The 12,904-nt window shown below is 35.6% G+C and overlaps 1 protein-coding gene across 23 annotated transcripts in view; it reads right to left on the bottom strand.

Annotated features, from left to right (window-relative positions):
* Positions 1-12,904, bottom strand: part of LOC131682192 (sodium/hydrogen exchanger 3) — a 175,412-nt gene that overhangs the window by 48,360 nt on the left and 114,148 nt on the right. For all 23 annotated transcript variants that reach the window (XR_009304042.1, XR_009304041.1, XR_009304043.1 and 20 more), the window contains 3 exons: positions 3,360-3,416; positions 3,205-3,285; positions 3,063-3,135 (listed from right to left, as the gene is read on the bottom strand). Coding sequence is in view for 20 of the 23 variants with exons in the window: in XM_058963488.1 (XP_058819471.1) it covers positions 3,063-3,135; positions 3,205-3,285; positions 3,360-3,416 (211 nt within the window). In the remaining 3 variants the exon portion in view is untranslated. The remainder of the gene's footprint in view (positions 1-3,062; positions 3,136-3,204; positions 3,286-3,359; positions 3,417-12,904) is intronic.

Below are 12,904 nucleotides of genomic sequence, written 5' to 3'. Positions count from 1 at the left end.
ATACCTATTTAGGCGCGATCCAGTCACTTTAAGTCGAGTTATCATCGAAATAGTAAGACATCCTGACTAATGAGATGAATTTCGTGGTATTTATGCAAACCTGAAGATAGGAATTCAATAATTTTCGGTTATGAAAAATGCTCAAAATTATTTATTTCTCATTTGTTGGCCATAGGAAAGGATTATGTTTTCAGGAGTCCTTTCCGCGATAAAATTTGGCACTTCAAATACCATTTACTATGGGCAAGGCGATCCAAATGCTGAAAAGTCTGCGAATGGAGAGATGATACAAACAGGTCTTAGTGTGAAACAAGTCTGACGGCTTAGAGCCTTTAGAGCAAACCAAATTGCAATAAAATTAATTATCGCATAAGCTACATCCAGGTGTGCTTCGCTGCTAAACAGGCGTACCGTCATAGGGGATTACTTTACGCCACGGAGGCTACTTTACACCAAAGTTAAAGAATGATACTTGAGCTTCTAGGTCAAATTTAACATTATACTTTGACAAAGGCAAAACAGTATTATTCGCTGGTTCAACATAAATATAAAAATTGGATATAGGTTTAAGACAATGCTTGCAAATAATTGTAGTAGGCGATAAAACAGAAACATAAAATATACGCAAAAAACGTTGTAACTAAAATTCGCTTAGAAAAGTTTGATATACTACTCAAGTTATGAGATAAGAGGATATAGATAACATATAATTAACCTCGCAATGTAATGCAATTAGGGTGGATGTACCAATAGTCGCATACTTAAGGAAAACTTTTGTTAAAAAATCGATGAATAGACCTATGGACAATGTTAATACATTAAACGAAAGCTATCAATCCCTTCTTCATAGGAAAAATATAAAGATGGTTAAATAACCAATTTATGTATTCAAAACCGCTTGTACCACTATAGGAACACATGTACCAATAGTGGTGCCATCGCTAATTTCTGTTCCTATTGTTGCAAATCCCATTGATTTCTTATGGGATTTGCAACTATAGGTACATTAGATCAACTATAGGTGCAAGGGAGCTCAAAATTCGAAGAAAATTAATTTTTTCAATAGTTATTTGAGCAAATTTCAGGGATAACAGTTTTATTGTTGCATAATTTTAGTGCGATGAATCGATAAAAAAATATTTGTTGATGGTTGGTACCTTAGTTAGGCGTATAACCCACTACTGCAACTATTGGTACACCTCAACTATAGGAGCACCCACCCTATTTGTGTTTATATCTTTTGCCCGTATTTTTTATTGTATTTTGATTGTCTGGTAATTCATCTCAAAATGGTTCAATGGGGCTACTTTACGCCAAGCTGTACTCAAGTCTATTTTCCACAATCAGTGTACTGATGCCTATCAGTCCCATAAATATAGGGAATCCCATAGAAAACGGAACAAATATGCGATCAGTAGTATATTTGATCTAAAATTAACTCTTATTTTGGAGTTTGATTCTAATTCAAAGCAGATTTTTATTAGGAAAGTAGTTTGAGTTTTGAAAATAAATACAAGGCAAGGGATCCGAGGCCCTCAAGTTTCAAAGAACTGGGGATAGAGAGAGTGTTAGTATTTTCATACAATCTTCATATAAAAATGTCACTATTGAACAATTGAAAAAATTGAGCGAGTGATAGTGAATCTCTAGAAGCGCCTCGTCGATAATATTTTGTGCGGTATACATCATAAATTAAAATCTACTGGACGAGAGTTGTTTTGAAATTTTGCACAATTCTTCTTCACTTTATTCCCAAGGTAATGTTGTTTTGAAATTTTGGACAATTCTTCTTCACTATATTCCCAGGGTAATGATGGGAGCATTTTTCAATTGTATGTAGCACGTCAAACCCATAAATCCGATTTCGGCAAAAAATCCATAAAAAATTTATTGTAGAAATGAAAATAAAAATTTTGTAAAACTCTCCCGTTATTACCTGTGCAATGATGTGAAGAAAATCTGTGCGAAATTATAAATTATTTTGCGGTGAAATGTAGGAAAATATTGTTGCAGTATTGTATAAAAATTGACATTCTTTATATCATCGATAAATTTCTTTTTAGAGGCAATATCTTTTTTCACCGAAAATACTGGTGGCGGCTGAAAAACTTCCTCTCAGCTATACCTAATAGCGTTCTTGTGAAGTGGATGCGAGTCGAAAGACCTTTTCCTTCCCACCTAACTATATAGTTCAAACACGTGGAACTAATAAAATACTAACTACACTATTTACCTATCCGTGGAAATACTGGAGAGAAACTATTGGGGTTTTTCATTGAAAAACCCCGGGGCGGTGGATTGCACTGGTGTTGCATTTTCTAGCAGAAGAGCAGGCCACTAGACGTGTTTCATTCCCACTTCTGCTAGAAAGTGCAAAACCAGTTCAATCCACCGCCCCAGTGTTTTTCAATGAAAAACGACATATGTTTCGCAAATATAGAAAAGACACACGGCTCATTTATGCTAAGATTTCGAGCAGTGTCAATATTGCATAAAGGACAAATCCCTGTGATATCAAATGTGTTGCACTTCATATCTCTACCCAAATAAAAGGATATTTTAGTACAGCGAGTTTACTGTAGTTTCTAACTAGTAACATTGTTCATTGCATTGGAATGGTGAAAAATATAGCCACAAAAATTAACGATAGATTTCTACGCATGCGACAACAAATTTGGAATTTAGTTTTTATCTTTCGTTTTTATCGGATATTAATTAGTTACAATCTGGTTGGAATGGCATATAGTACAGAAAACTACTAATACGGATACACTAATAGTAAAAATTACTCAGAAATAAAAAAAAATGAAATAGGGTAACTATTTGGAGTTTGGAAAGAACAACTGATTGATAAATTCAAAATTTTGACAGGTTGAAGTAAAAGAGAAGAAATAAATAATCTGACGAATCATTACCTATTTCTAATCTACGATATTTGCTAAGACTCTGAGAATATTTTCTTTTACTTTTTTTGCGATTGTTATTGTTAGGTTGTGGTTGTGGTGGTGGATGGTGGTTAGTAATCGTAATTGTATCATTAGTCATAACGATATCATTCGTACCGTTCGCAAACTGTTTGGCGGTTCCATTCTGCGCGAACTCGGGGAATGAAACGTGGTTCTGCGGCTTGCCATCCTGATGGGGATATGATAACAAAGAATCTCGATTACTCTGGTCGTGAGCGTGCCCACCACAACAACCTACCTTGACGCGCTTACTCCGCTTGTGATGCTTCTTCTCGCTGATCATCCGCCGGATGTTCATCTGCATTTTATAGTTGACCTGCTGTAAGGCGGTAAGGCAAAGTGCGTTTATTACTAATTGAACAATATTTGAAAACTGGCTCGAATGATAGTTACCTGCGTTGACAAGTCACGATCGTCCACTGCATGACGACTATAGCTGAGTCTTCGGTGCTGCAAATAGAAACACATTCATTAGACCCTTGCAGATATAGGCACGTAGTTTCAAATGTTTTATGCGAGTCGCCATGTTCGACGAACCTCGCTGACAACAAAAATCAAGACAAATTGTAATCAATTGTGATAAATTCACATTGATTAAGCAGCTATTTTATCCATTAATCAGAGTACTGATGGGAATTACTTGTTATTTTTAGCTAGATCCTATTTAGCATCGACGTTCATTCGCGAAATTCAATGTTACCCGCAAACAAATGGAAATATTTACGTCAATATCGACACCTTTGTCCAACTACCAGCATCCCAATACATGAATTGGTACTTATTATTTAGAGGCACTCAAGCGGAAAGTTGTCATCGCCTGACAATCTGTCGGTGTCGATAAATGGAAAACAGATAACGTAAGTCGGTGAAAATCCAATTATGATTCTCCGAAAAGGTATACTACACTGGTTGCTTCCATCAAGGTAACAACTCGAACTATTAGTATGCTTAATTAAACGTCATTCTGTATCGGAAATCAACCTCGTGTGAACCGTGAACGATCGCTTTCGCTGTAGGTGAATTTGCAATTGGTTCATTTCTTAGCTACGGTTATAGATTTACTGAAAATATTTGTAATTTCGGGATTGAATTGTCTCCATTGAATTTTTTTCATTACTTGTTATCGAGTTACGTTATAACCAAGCAAACATTTTTTTCGTTGTATCTCAAATCGTTCATAGTAACCCGAGTAATACACAAGAAATATTTCTAGCCATCCATCAGATTCGTGGAATCGTTCTTAGTCAATTTTTCTCAAAATAACTGAATATGTTCTCAAAGCAATAACATCTGTTTTTAGTTAACTTTCTTTAATTACTCTCTATTTTTAAATCAGCAGACCGTGGATTTTTGATATCTTTGGCCCACGCTGACTGCAATGAAAAAAGACTACTAATACAGTTGTGCTTTATTACACCCAAAACAATTTCCCAATGCAAAAAAGGCATTACATCCTTTCGTGCATATTCCGAATTAGAATAATGCTTTCTTCGCATTGTAGACCAAGCATAGCTACGGCATTATACCAACACAACTTGATTCATGATGAAATAAATTGATTGAGAATACACGCTACCATATTATCTGTCCGCATGTAACAGTATTAGTTGGTTTTGCTTGATGAGTCTGCCAAAAAGGTGGTGTATTCTATACATGAATACCTCTGTGGTGTTTGTAAGATACGCGCAATTCCAACAACGCGTGAACAGTTTACGAGAGTGTGTGATATACGCGTTGTTATTTTCCCATAGCATGGCTTTTGCAGTAAAATCATCGCTCTCTCATTCTATGCTTCAGAGAAGAGTGGAAGAAAATGATTTGTGCTCAGATTGATTTGCGATGATCGTTGACCAGGGCTATTGTGCGCTGGATTCGCATGTTCGGGAAATAATAAAAACTGAAATGAGTAACTGCCACTGCTGCTCAAAAGTGCAAAACCATGTCATCTATTCCCTTATAGTTTATGGTTCTTTAAACTTAGATATTTTTACTGCTAAATACTGATATAATATCACCTGAAAGTACTGTTGATATGAGGAATGCCAGAAATGATTGGCGGACGGCTTCTATCAGACAAATGTTGAATTAACCTGTTAGCCCAATGTTCCCATATACGTAACTTTCTCCGGTGTATAGTGCGCTTAAATAATCATTAATCATTATTAACATTTATGAACTCATCTAGTGGCTAGAACTCGCATATCGCTGGTAAATTCAGGGTTGAGAGAACGCCGAAAGCTCAACATATTATCAAAACAAAATCATCACCCACACCCCACCAATTTGATGATGCTATAAACTATTCTCTCCAATATGCAGCATGTGATCAGTAGAAAGGCGAAAAGAAAACAGGTCGTTGAGCGTGTATTAGTATTTTCAGAGCGCACATGTATCCGAGTGGAGATGTCCTTTACATGTGTATTAGTGCGGAGTCATTTTAATACTAATACTCCGATAGTTAAATTCACTAATACATTCCCAACTGTGGGTTTGTGTAAGTTTCTGTGATGTAATCGCCCTAATGCATTTTTGTCCCTGACCAATATCGCTTTATATGCATTATACCAGTTACAATGCAAAATTCTCATTAGAATCATGCTTATTCGCATGTAATTCATACGGTTCACGTTTTGGGTGTACTTTCTATTTTAATGGTTTCCAATTGCAATAACTTTTATCTTAGAGTATTTTATCGATTGCGACCATGGTTGATGTAAGAAATTAAAGATACATATTTATTCTCTTCAATGAATTTGGCATATAATGCTACAATTTCGTAGAAAACTAGATGTTATAGTTACAGTAATCCTAAGTTTTGCTATTACAGTGAGAAAATATATCATTTACGAAAAGCTAAAATTTCACGAAAACGAATAGAATGAAAAAGTGCCACTTTGCAGTAGTACCAAATTTTGCCAAAATGCATTTCAACACAACTGCTTTTAATCCTTGAAATTTCGTTTTCGACTTTGGTCTGCTTGGAGTTATGATATTAGCAAAAAGGTACATGAAGACGAAATAGTGTTTTTTTGTGAATCGACGACTGCTTAGCCAACCACATAACCTTAACGTTGATGCAGTCGACCCCCATCCAAAACAAAATGATACTTTCTCTAAATTAAATAATTTAAGGGGGTCCCCTTTTATAATGATGCAAAAAGTACTGTGGGCGCTATTCTGCAAAATGTTTATCAACGTTTCATCTATAAAATGAAAATTTTCGAGTGTAAGGTGTCAAAAATGGCATCCAAAATGGTGGCTTCAGCAAAAGGTGTTTTAAAAACCGATCTCATCTGTAGGCACGATACAGGTTGCAATTCGTCGTCTACGAGCAGAAAACCAAAACGATCCTAAAGCTAAAATTTCATGGAGGCGCCCAAACCTAAAAAACATGAAAAAATTCGTTATAGAAACAAAATGGCATTTTGTTGTTGTTTTAATGTAAAGTAACGATTTTTCTACTTTGGCCGACTGTAAAAAAATCGATAATGATCAAAATATTGCGATTTTGTAGGTTACAGCGCAGGAGAACGTTGTCTTCTTTTAGTTGGGAAAAACGCGAAGTTGATTGGTTCAACCACGAGAATGCCCGCAGATTCAAAACATTCTATTTCGAGAAAGCCGCCATTTTGGACGCCATTTTTGACATTTTACACAAAATTTTGATTGAAGAGATAAAACCTTAATGAATATTTTGCAGAATAATGTCATTTAATATCTTCAAAAAAAAAACCAAACATTAGGCAGTTTTTGCACAATTATATAAGAGGCTCCATCTTTTTAAGTTAAAAGTTTGATGATTAATCCTCCTATAAGGGAGATTCAAAATTTATTTCTCGTATAATTAGAGTTAGCGAGTTGGAGTATTCTGGAAAGTTGAGTAAATTGTTCTACAAGAATCTTGACTGAAGGTTGTAATAGTCTAACTTTAATAATCTTTGAGAAATTGAGTAATATTAGAGAAAATACCAAAAAATCATTTTTTCATTATAAATTCTTTCCAAAATTTTTTATAAGTTCTAAATGCTCTACAACACTGTCACAATTGATGAAATACAAAATTTCGGTGAAGTAAGCTACTTCATATATTGTGCAGTTTCTTATATATTTACGGTATTTGTTCAGAAAATGACCTGCTTTGCACTCAAATAATTCATGACCGGGCAAAAACAGGCAGACCACTCAGTATGCATTTGAAAGTACAAGAAAGATGCTACAAGATTCTATATAAATCACTTGTATCCGGTTATATCCATGGCTCTGGTAGCAGGGTTTAAAGAATATCATTTATCAATCTAAAATATTGGTACGAAACATAATCGGTAAAGCTGTTGAGATAAAGTGGTGGTACCTTCAAAGTGTTGGGGAATGTTCTTCATAGAAACATTGCCGAAGACACCGGTTTTCTATCTTTGCTAGTTTCTTAGGTACGGTGCAATATTTATGGAAAACCTACTAAAAGCGATTCATTTGGTAATCGCGCATGCTTTGATAACTTGTTTAGCATTGTCACTGTATAGTATTACGTCAGATTTCGTGAGAAACAAAACTAGTTTGTTAGTTTAAATGCTTTGTATTTACAGTAATCGCGATGATGAACAATAAAAATTTCTAAAAGGCAAATGCTGTTTCTTTCATATAGCGATGAAAATTCAACCGTGAAGTCGTTCATAACAAACGTAAACAAGCAAACCTATGTTAAAGATCTAAGCCCTGGTACTACATTCTACTGTGGAACTTAACCTATGTAGACAAACTTTACAATCGATTTCACGGCTAATGCACCACCTACTAATACTTAAAAACGTTCCGAACAATGCACTGTATCTTAAAAACCAGTCAAGGTAGAAGGCCGCTTTCTTAGACAATGTTTCTTGGGAGAACATTCCCCAAAACTTTGCCGAAGATAGTACCACTTTAGCTCTTCAGTTCACCGAATATGTTTCGTATCAAGATTTTAGTCCAATTAATCATATTCTTTAAATCCAACTACCAGAGCCATGGATACAACCAGATACAAGTGAACAGAATGTTGTAGCATCTTTCTTGTACTTTCAAATCCATACTGAGTGGTCTGTCCGTTTTTGGCCGTTCATGAGTTATTTGATTGCAAAGCAGGCCATTTTTCGAGCAAATATCGTAAATATCTCAGAAACTGGTCAACATAATAAATTGCTTCTTTCACCGAAATTTTGTGTTTCATTAATTGTGACAATTGTGTAGAACATTTTGAATTTTAAACCACTGTGCACTGACGACAACGCACATAGCGAACCCGTCCCGGTCGGAAACTGCTAGTCTGCGTTCGAATGAGGCCGGTTAGAACAGTACCGTTTTTGCGCATGGGCTCACTGGGCCAGGGGCCCCGCGATTTTGGAGGCCCCATACTTAGGATAAATATAAAGTCATTCTAAAGACTATATTTCAAAAAATAGTCGCACTCAATTGGTCATAACTTTTCAGCGTGTGAGTAAGAATAGATCGGTAAAGCTAGGAACCGCACACCGTATCCCATCTGATCAAAATGTTTAAAGAGCTTTAGAGCGACAGGAAACAAGGAGGAACTGCATGGCCATTGAACCGATCCAAACGTCAATTTCGATTCAATTCATTTTTAACAACAACGATGCACAGTGTTTTAAAACGTCGTTTTTGTGCTCAAAATTAATGGCGTCTAAACCGTTAAATTTAGAACTATAGTTTGTTCGGAGAAGTTGTTGCCTTTATGGTTGCGTATCCACAGGAGCATATCGTTCAATAATTAATTCACCTATAAGTAATATAATAAATTTATTTTCTGAACTAATTAAGATAGAGGCTTTGTGTCTTCGGCAAAGTTACTACAAAAGAAATTGCTGAAGACACCACCTAGCTTTAATAATTTGCAAGTAGTGGCACATATTATATGGAAAACCCCTTAAAATTAGTATTTTTGTGATAACTTTTTTAGGCATTCTCCTACCTTCTTAGAATCTTCCACAAAGTTGTTTGCGGTATCGGAACACATATTTTTGCCGAATAGTTACTTCCTTTCAGTTGAATATAAAAATATATTCTAAATTTTTCGATAGTTTTTGAGGTAACTTCCACTTTAAATAACTCGTTAAGGAGCAAACAACATGATAACATGAACCACTAACAATCGGGCCACTATATGAAAGTACTAACTTTTTACTTTCATATAGTGGCCCGATTGTTAGTCGACGCGAATCTCCCCAAGTGTTATGTTCAAAACAATATGCCATCGCAGTGGTATAAAATGTAATATTCGAACGCACTGCGACAAGCAACTTCATTTGGCCGGATTTGGCATGTTTCGCTTTGCCCAGTTTGTCTTAAAGTAATTTGTATGTTTTACTTTGAAAGTCGTTTTGAACAAACTTTAAGCTGTTCGCTCACGAGGCGACAAGACACATGCCACAAAAAATATTCACTATGGATTTTGTTTTACCTATTCCAACGCTGTTGCTATTGCCGCGTTGGAGTAGGTAGAACAAAATTCATAGTGAATATTTTTTGTGGCGTGTGGCCTCGTGTGCGTACAGCTTTACGTAACAACTAAAGTATTGAACACTTTTAATATCAAATAGTGAAAATGTTACTTATTGTGACGCGAACATTTTTTTTGGCCGATCAATTTTTTGCTGCGGATGGTACACTACCGAATGTAAAGTTAGTGTTTAGTGTTTCGGATTCTCCTCATTAGTAACTAGCACCGTGTTGGTACCAGTTAGATGGCTTTGGCTCCTATCTCGTGCCAATTGTGGTGCTAGTTTGGATTTATTATCTAACTGGCACCAAGATGGTGTTAGTTACTGATGAGGAGAATCCGAAACGCCAAAAACTTGCTAATTATTGTCAATATTCGAACTTGTTTTCCATTGGTCTCTTTCCGCATTGGGTTCCTATCACCGACACCTTAGAAGCGGATCTACCATTTTAACCCTAGATCGTACATGGGTTGGGTTTTACTTCTATCACGTAGTCAAAAGATATCGAAGACTTCTTCTGGGAATGAACCCAGACCCACTGAGCATAGCAACATTCAGGCTTGCTGCTCAATCACCCGGGCTGTCTTCGAAAAACCAATTCGTTGAGTAGGGATATGGTTATTATTACTTAGAATGCACCGGTTCGCTCACTACGCATTCTCGAACCGGTCAAAACAAAAGAATTCACAAAAATGTAACAAAAATGTACCTCACCACCAATTCGTGCAAAAAAACGCTTTTAATCCACCTAACAGTGTGATGAGACATTTCTTATAACTCTTATCACTCTCTTCGGATATTATATTGTTTGAGAACATTTAGAACTTGATGCTTCGTGATGTTTTTGATAACACATACTACATGGGATAGTGACAGGACTCAGAGAATCGCTCAAATCAGCATAGGACAACATCAGTGCTAGAAATCTCAAACCAAATCAATGGGAAAGTGAAAAAATGGCCTATAAAATACAAACGATTTATTGCTAATGCTCTGTTAATAAAATATCTACATTCCTCAATCAATGCATTGTGGTGAGAAAACTGAATTTTCCTAAAGGGGTTATGTATATTGCACTGAGCAAAAAAATCGATTTTTTTTTAATCGATTTGAAGTTTATACTTTACTGAAATTTCCAACGCGACTGAGAACTAAGAAATCAACGTTTTTTCTTGAAAAGGACGATACTAGCAGTGACACTATTCAAAGAAAATCAACAGTGAATATTTCCAGTCTTGGTTTTATTTCCTATTTAAGAACTATTGTGTTTTTTACATCCTAGATTGCATGATTCAGTGATCGAAACCCAAAACTTCATGAAGTATTTGAAATTATTAAATTAAAATTTGTGTTTGCTATTGAAATTGACAAAATGGTAGTATATATAGTATATAGTCCCTTTGGCGATTGTTTACTTTTTCGGTCCCACCTATCAGCATTGAAGTATCGCCCTTACGTTTTTTTACAATACCAATTTTACAATTGATGGGGGTTTGGTGAAAATCGATCATACTGTCCAAACGGCATAATTCTGAAAGCATAATTTTTGAAGTTTTAAAATTATGCAGACGTAATTTTTCAGAAAATAGTAACAGAGTTCATGTCTTTAGCGAATTTGTTGAGACTTTATTGTAGTCATGAATATTAACCTGAGAAAATTCACCTTAAATACTTCTTGGACGATATACCGTCAAAATTATTTTATCAAATGATGCGCTGTTTAACGTTTGTAAAAGTCATCGAAGGTACTAAACCTCCGAAATTGGTGGTTTCAAAATGATGTTATCTTGACCTTAAATTACTGTTTTTGAACATTTGACCTATACATATAATTGGTCATACAGCAAAAATCAAATTCTCATCAAAATCGAGCAGGACCTGCTAGAGTCGAATGGAAACCGTCATTTTTCATAAATTTCTTTCTACATTCGGAAAGTGTTATCCTCGTTATTAATCATATTAGGTTTTCGTCTCAACTCGACGCATTCCCAAAATAAAAACCTGCTTTAATCCACCTAGTGGTGCAATTGTGCTTTTCTCATTTGTCCAGACTACGATTCCATGGTTGGTTATGTTCAATACAATGGTGGAAATGAATATTACATGTTCAGTACGATTTGCACATACATACAACGGATCGACAGCCACGATCTTGAGATACTATGTGATACTGAAACATCGCTTGAAACCAGCGGCGGATCATGGAGAAAGATCCGGGAGATCCGGTTCCTGCCGAAAATTTTCAACTTGTTAAGAAATTTTAAACTAGTTTTAATTTTAAAGTAGCAATCCCTCACTGCATACTCGCTCCGGGCCGGTATGATTGACGATTTTAAGAGTGATTGCATAACCTTTCTATATGAGAAAGGCAAAAATGTACCAAAGTCCAAAAAAATCAATTTTTGTCAAACATTATTTTTTTCGAGTTTACATCAAATCTCAATGTTTCATGCATTATAAAGTCATTTGGCATCAAAAATACAAATTTGATTTTGAAAAATTTTCATTTCAGTTTATATGGGAATTTGCTGTGTGATTGCATTCTTCAACTCGTAACTTCGGAACCGGAAGTCCAATCAATCAAAAATTCAATAGCAGCCGATGGGAAGGTTGTACCTTTCATTTGCGACTCACTTTGTGCAAATCGGTCCAGCCATCTCTGAGAAACAGAGGTCACATTTTTTTCCACATACACACATACATACACACACAGACATTTTCCGATCTCGACGAACTGAGTCGATTGGCATATGACACTCGGCCCTCCCGGTAGGGAGTAGATTGACGAATTTTAGAGTGAATGAGAAAGGCAAAAACATTTTTAGCAAATGTTGAAAGTTATGCATTTTTTTGGTGAGCAGTTCTATGTTTCATAGACATTAAATCAATTTTAACTTCTCTTCCTATTAAATAAAGACCCTTATGACAGTACATTTCTACAAAAGCGAGATCAATTTGAAAATAAATCTGAGGATTATGATTGATTACAGAACTCTGGAATTTTCTATTGGAATGTTTTCAGGCAGGAATTTGATATTGATGCTATTAGACAACTGTGAAATCAAGACCAATAGATCAGTTACATATCAGGACCCCATTCCGACAATTTATCAAAAGTCCTCATGATGTTTACAACAACAGGTTATCAATCTACGGATCAGATAATTGTTATTGTAATATTGAATTAAATCAGTCAGCATCCATAAATTTTCAACTTCAATCCAATATTTTTTTTGGGTGTGTTGGGGGGGGGGTTGTATTGTCTTAAACCCCGAAACCTTCTCTTGGCTACGCCGTTGCTTGGAGTTATTTATTTCGCTTTTCATTTTCCGATATGTTTCAGATCGATCCGATGGTTATAAGTTAGAAAAATTGCAGTCAGAAGGTTCATACAAATGAACATTTTTGCACTGATAAGTTATCAAGTTCCTTCCAGACAACTTGGAA

Source organism: Topomyia yanbarensis, chromosome 2 (assembly GCF_030247195.1).
Source record: "Topomyia yanbarensis strain Yona2022 chromosome 2, ASM3024719v1, whole genome shotgun sequence".
In the NCBI taxonomy this organism is placed as follows: Eukaryota; Metazoa; Arthropoda; class Insecta; order Diptera; family Culicidae; genus Topomyia; species Topomyia yanbarensis.
This window is presented reverse-complemented; position numbering and strand designations above follow the sequence as displayed.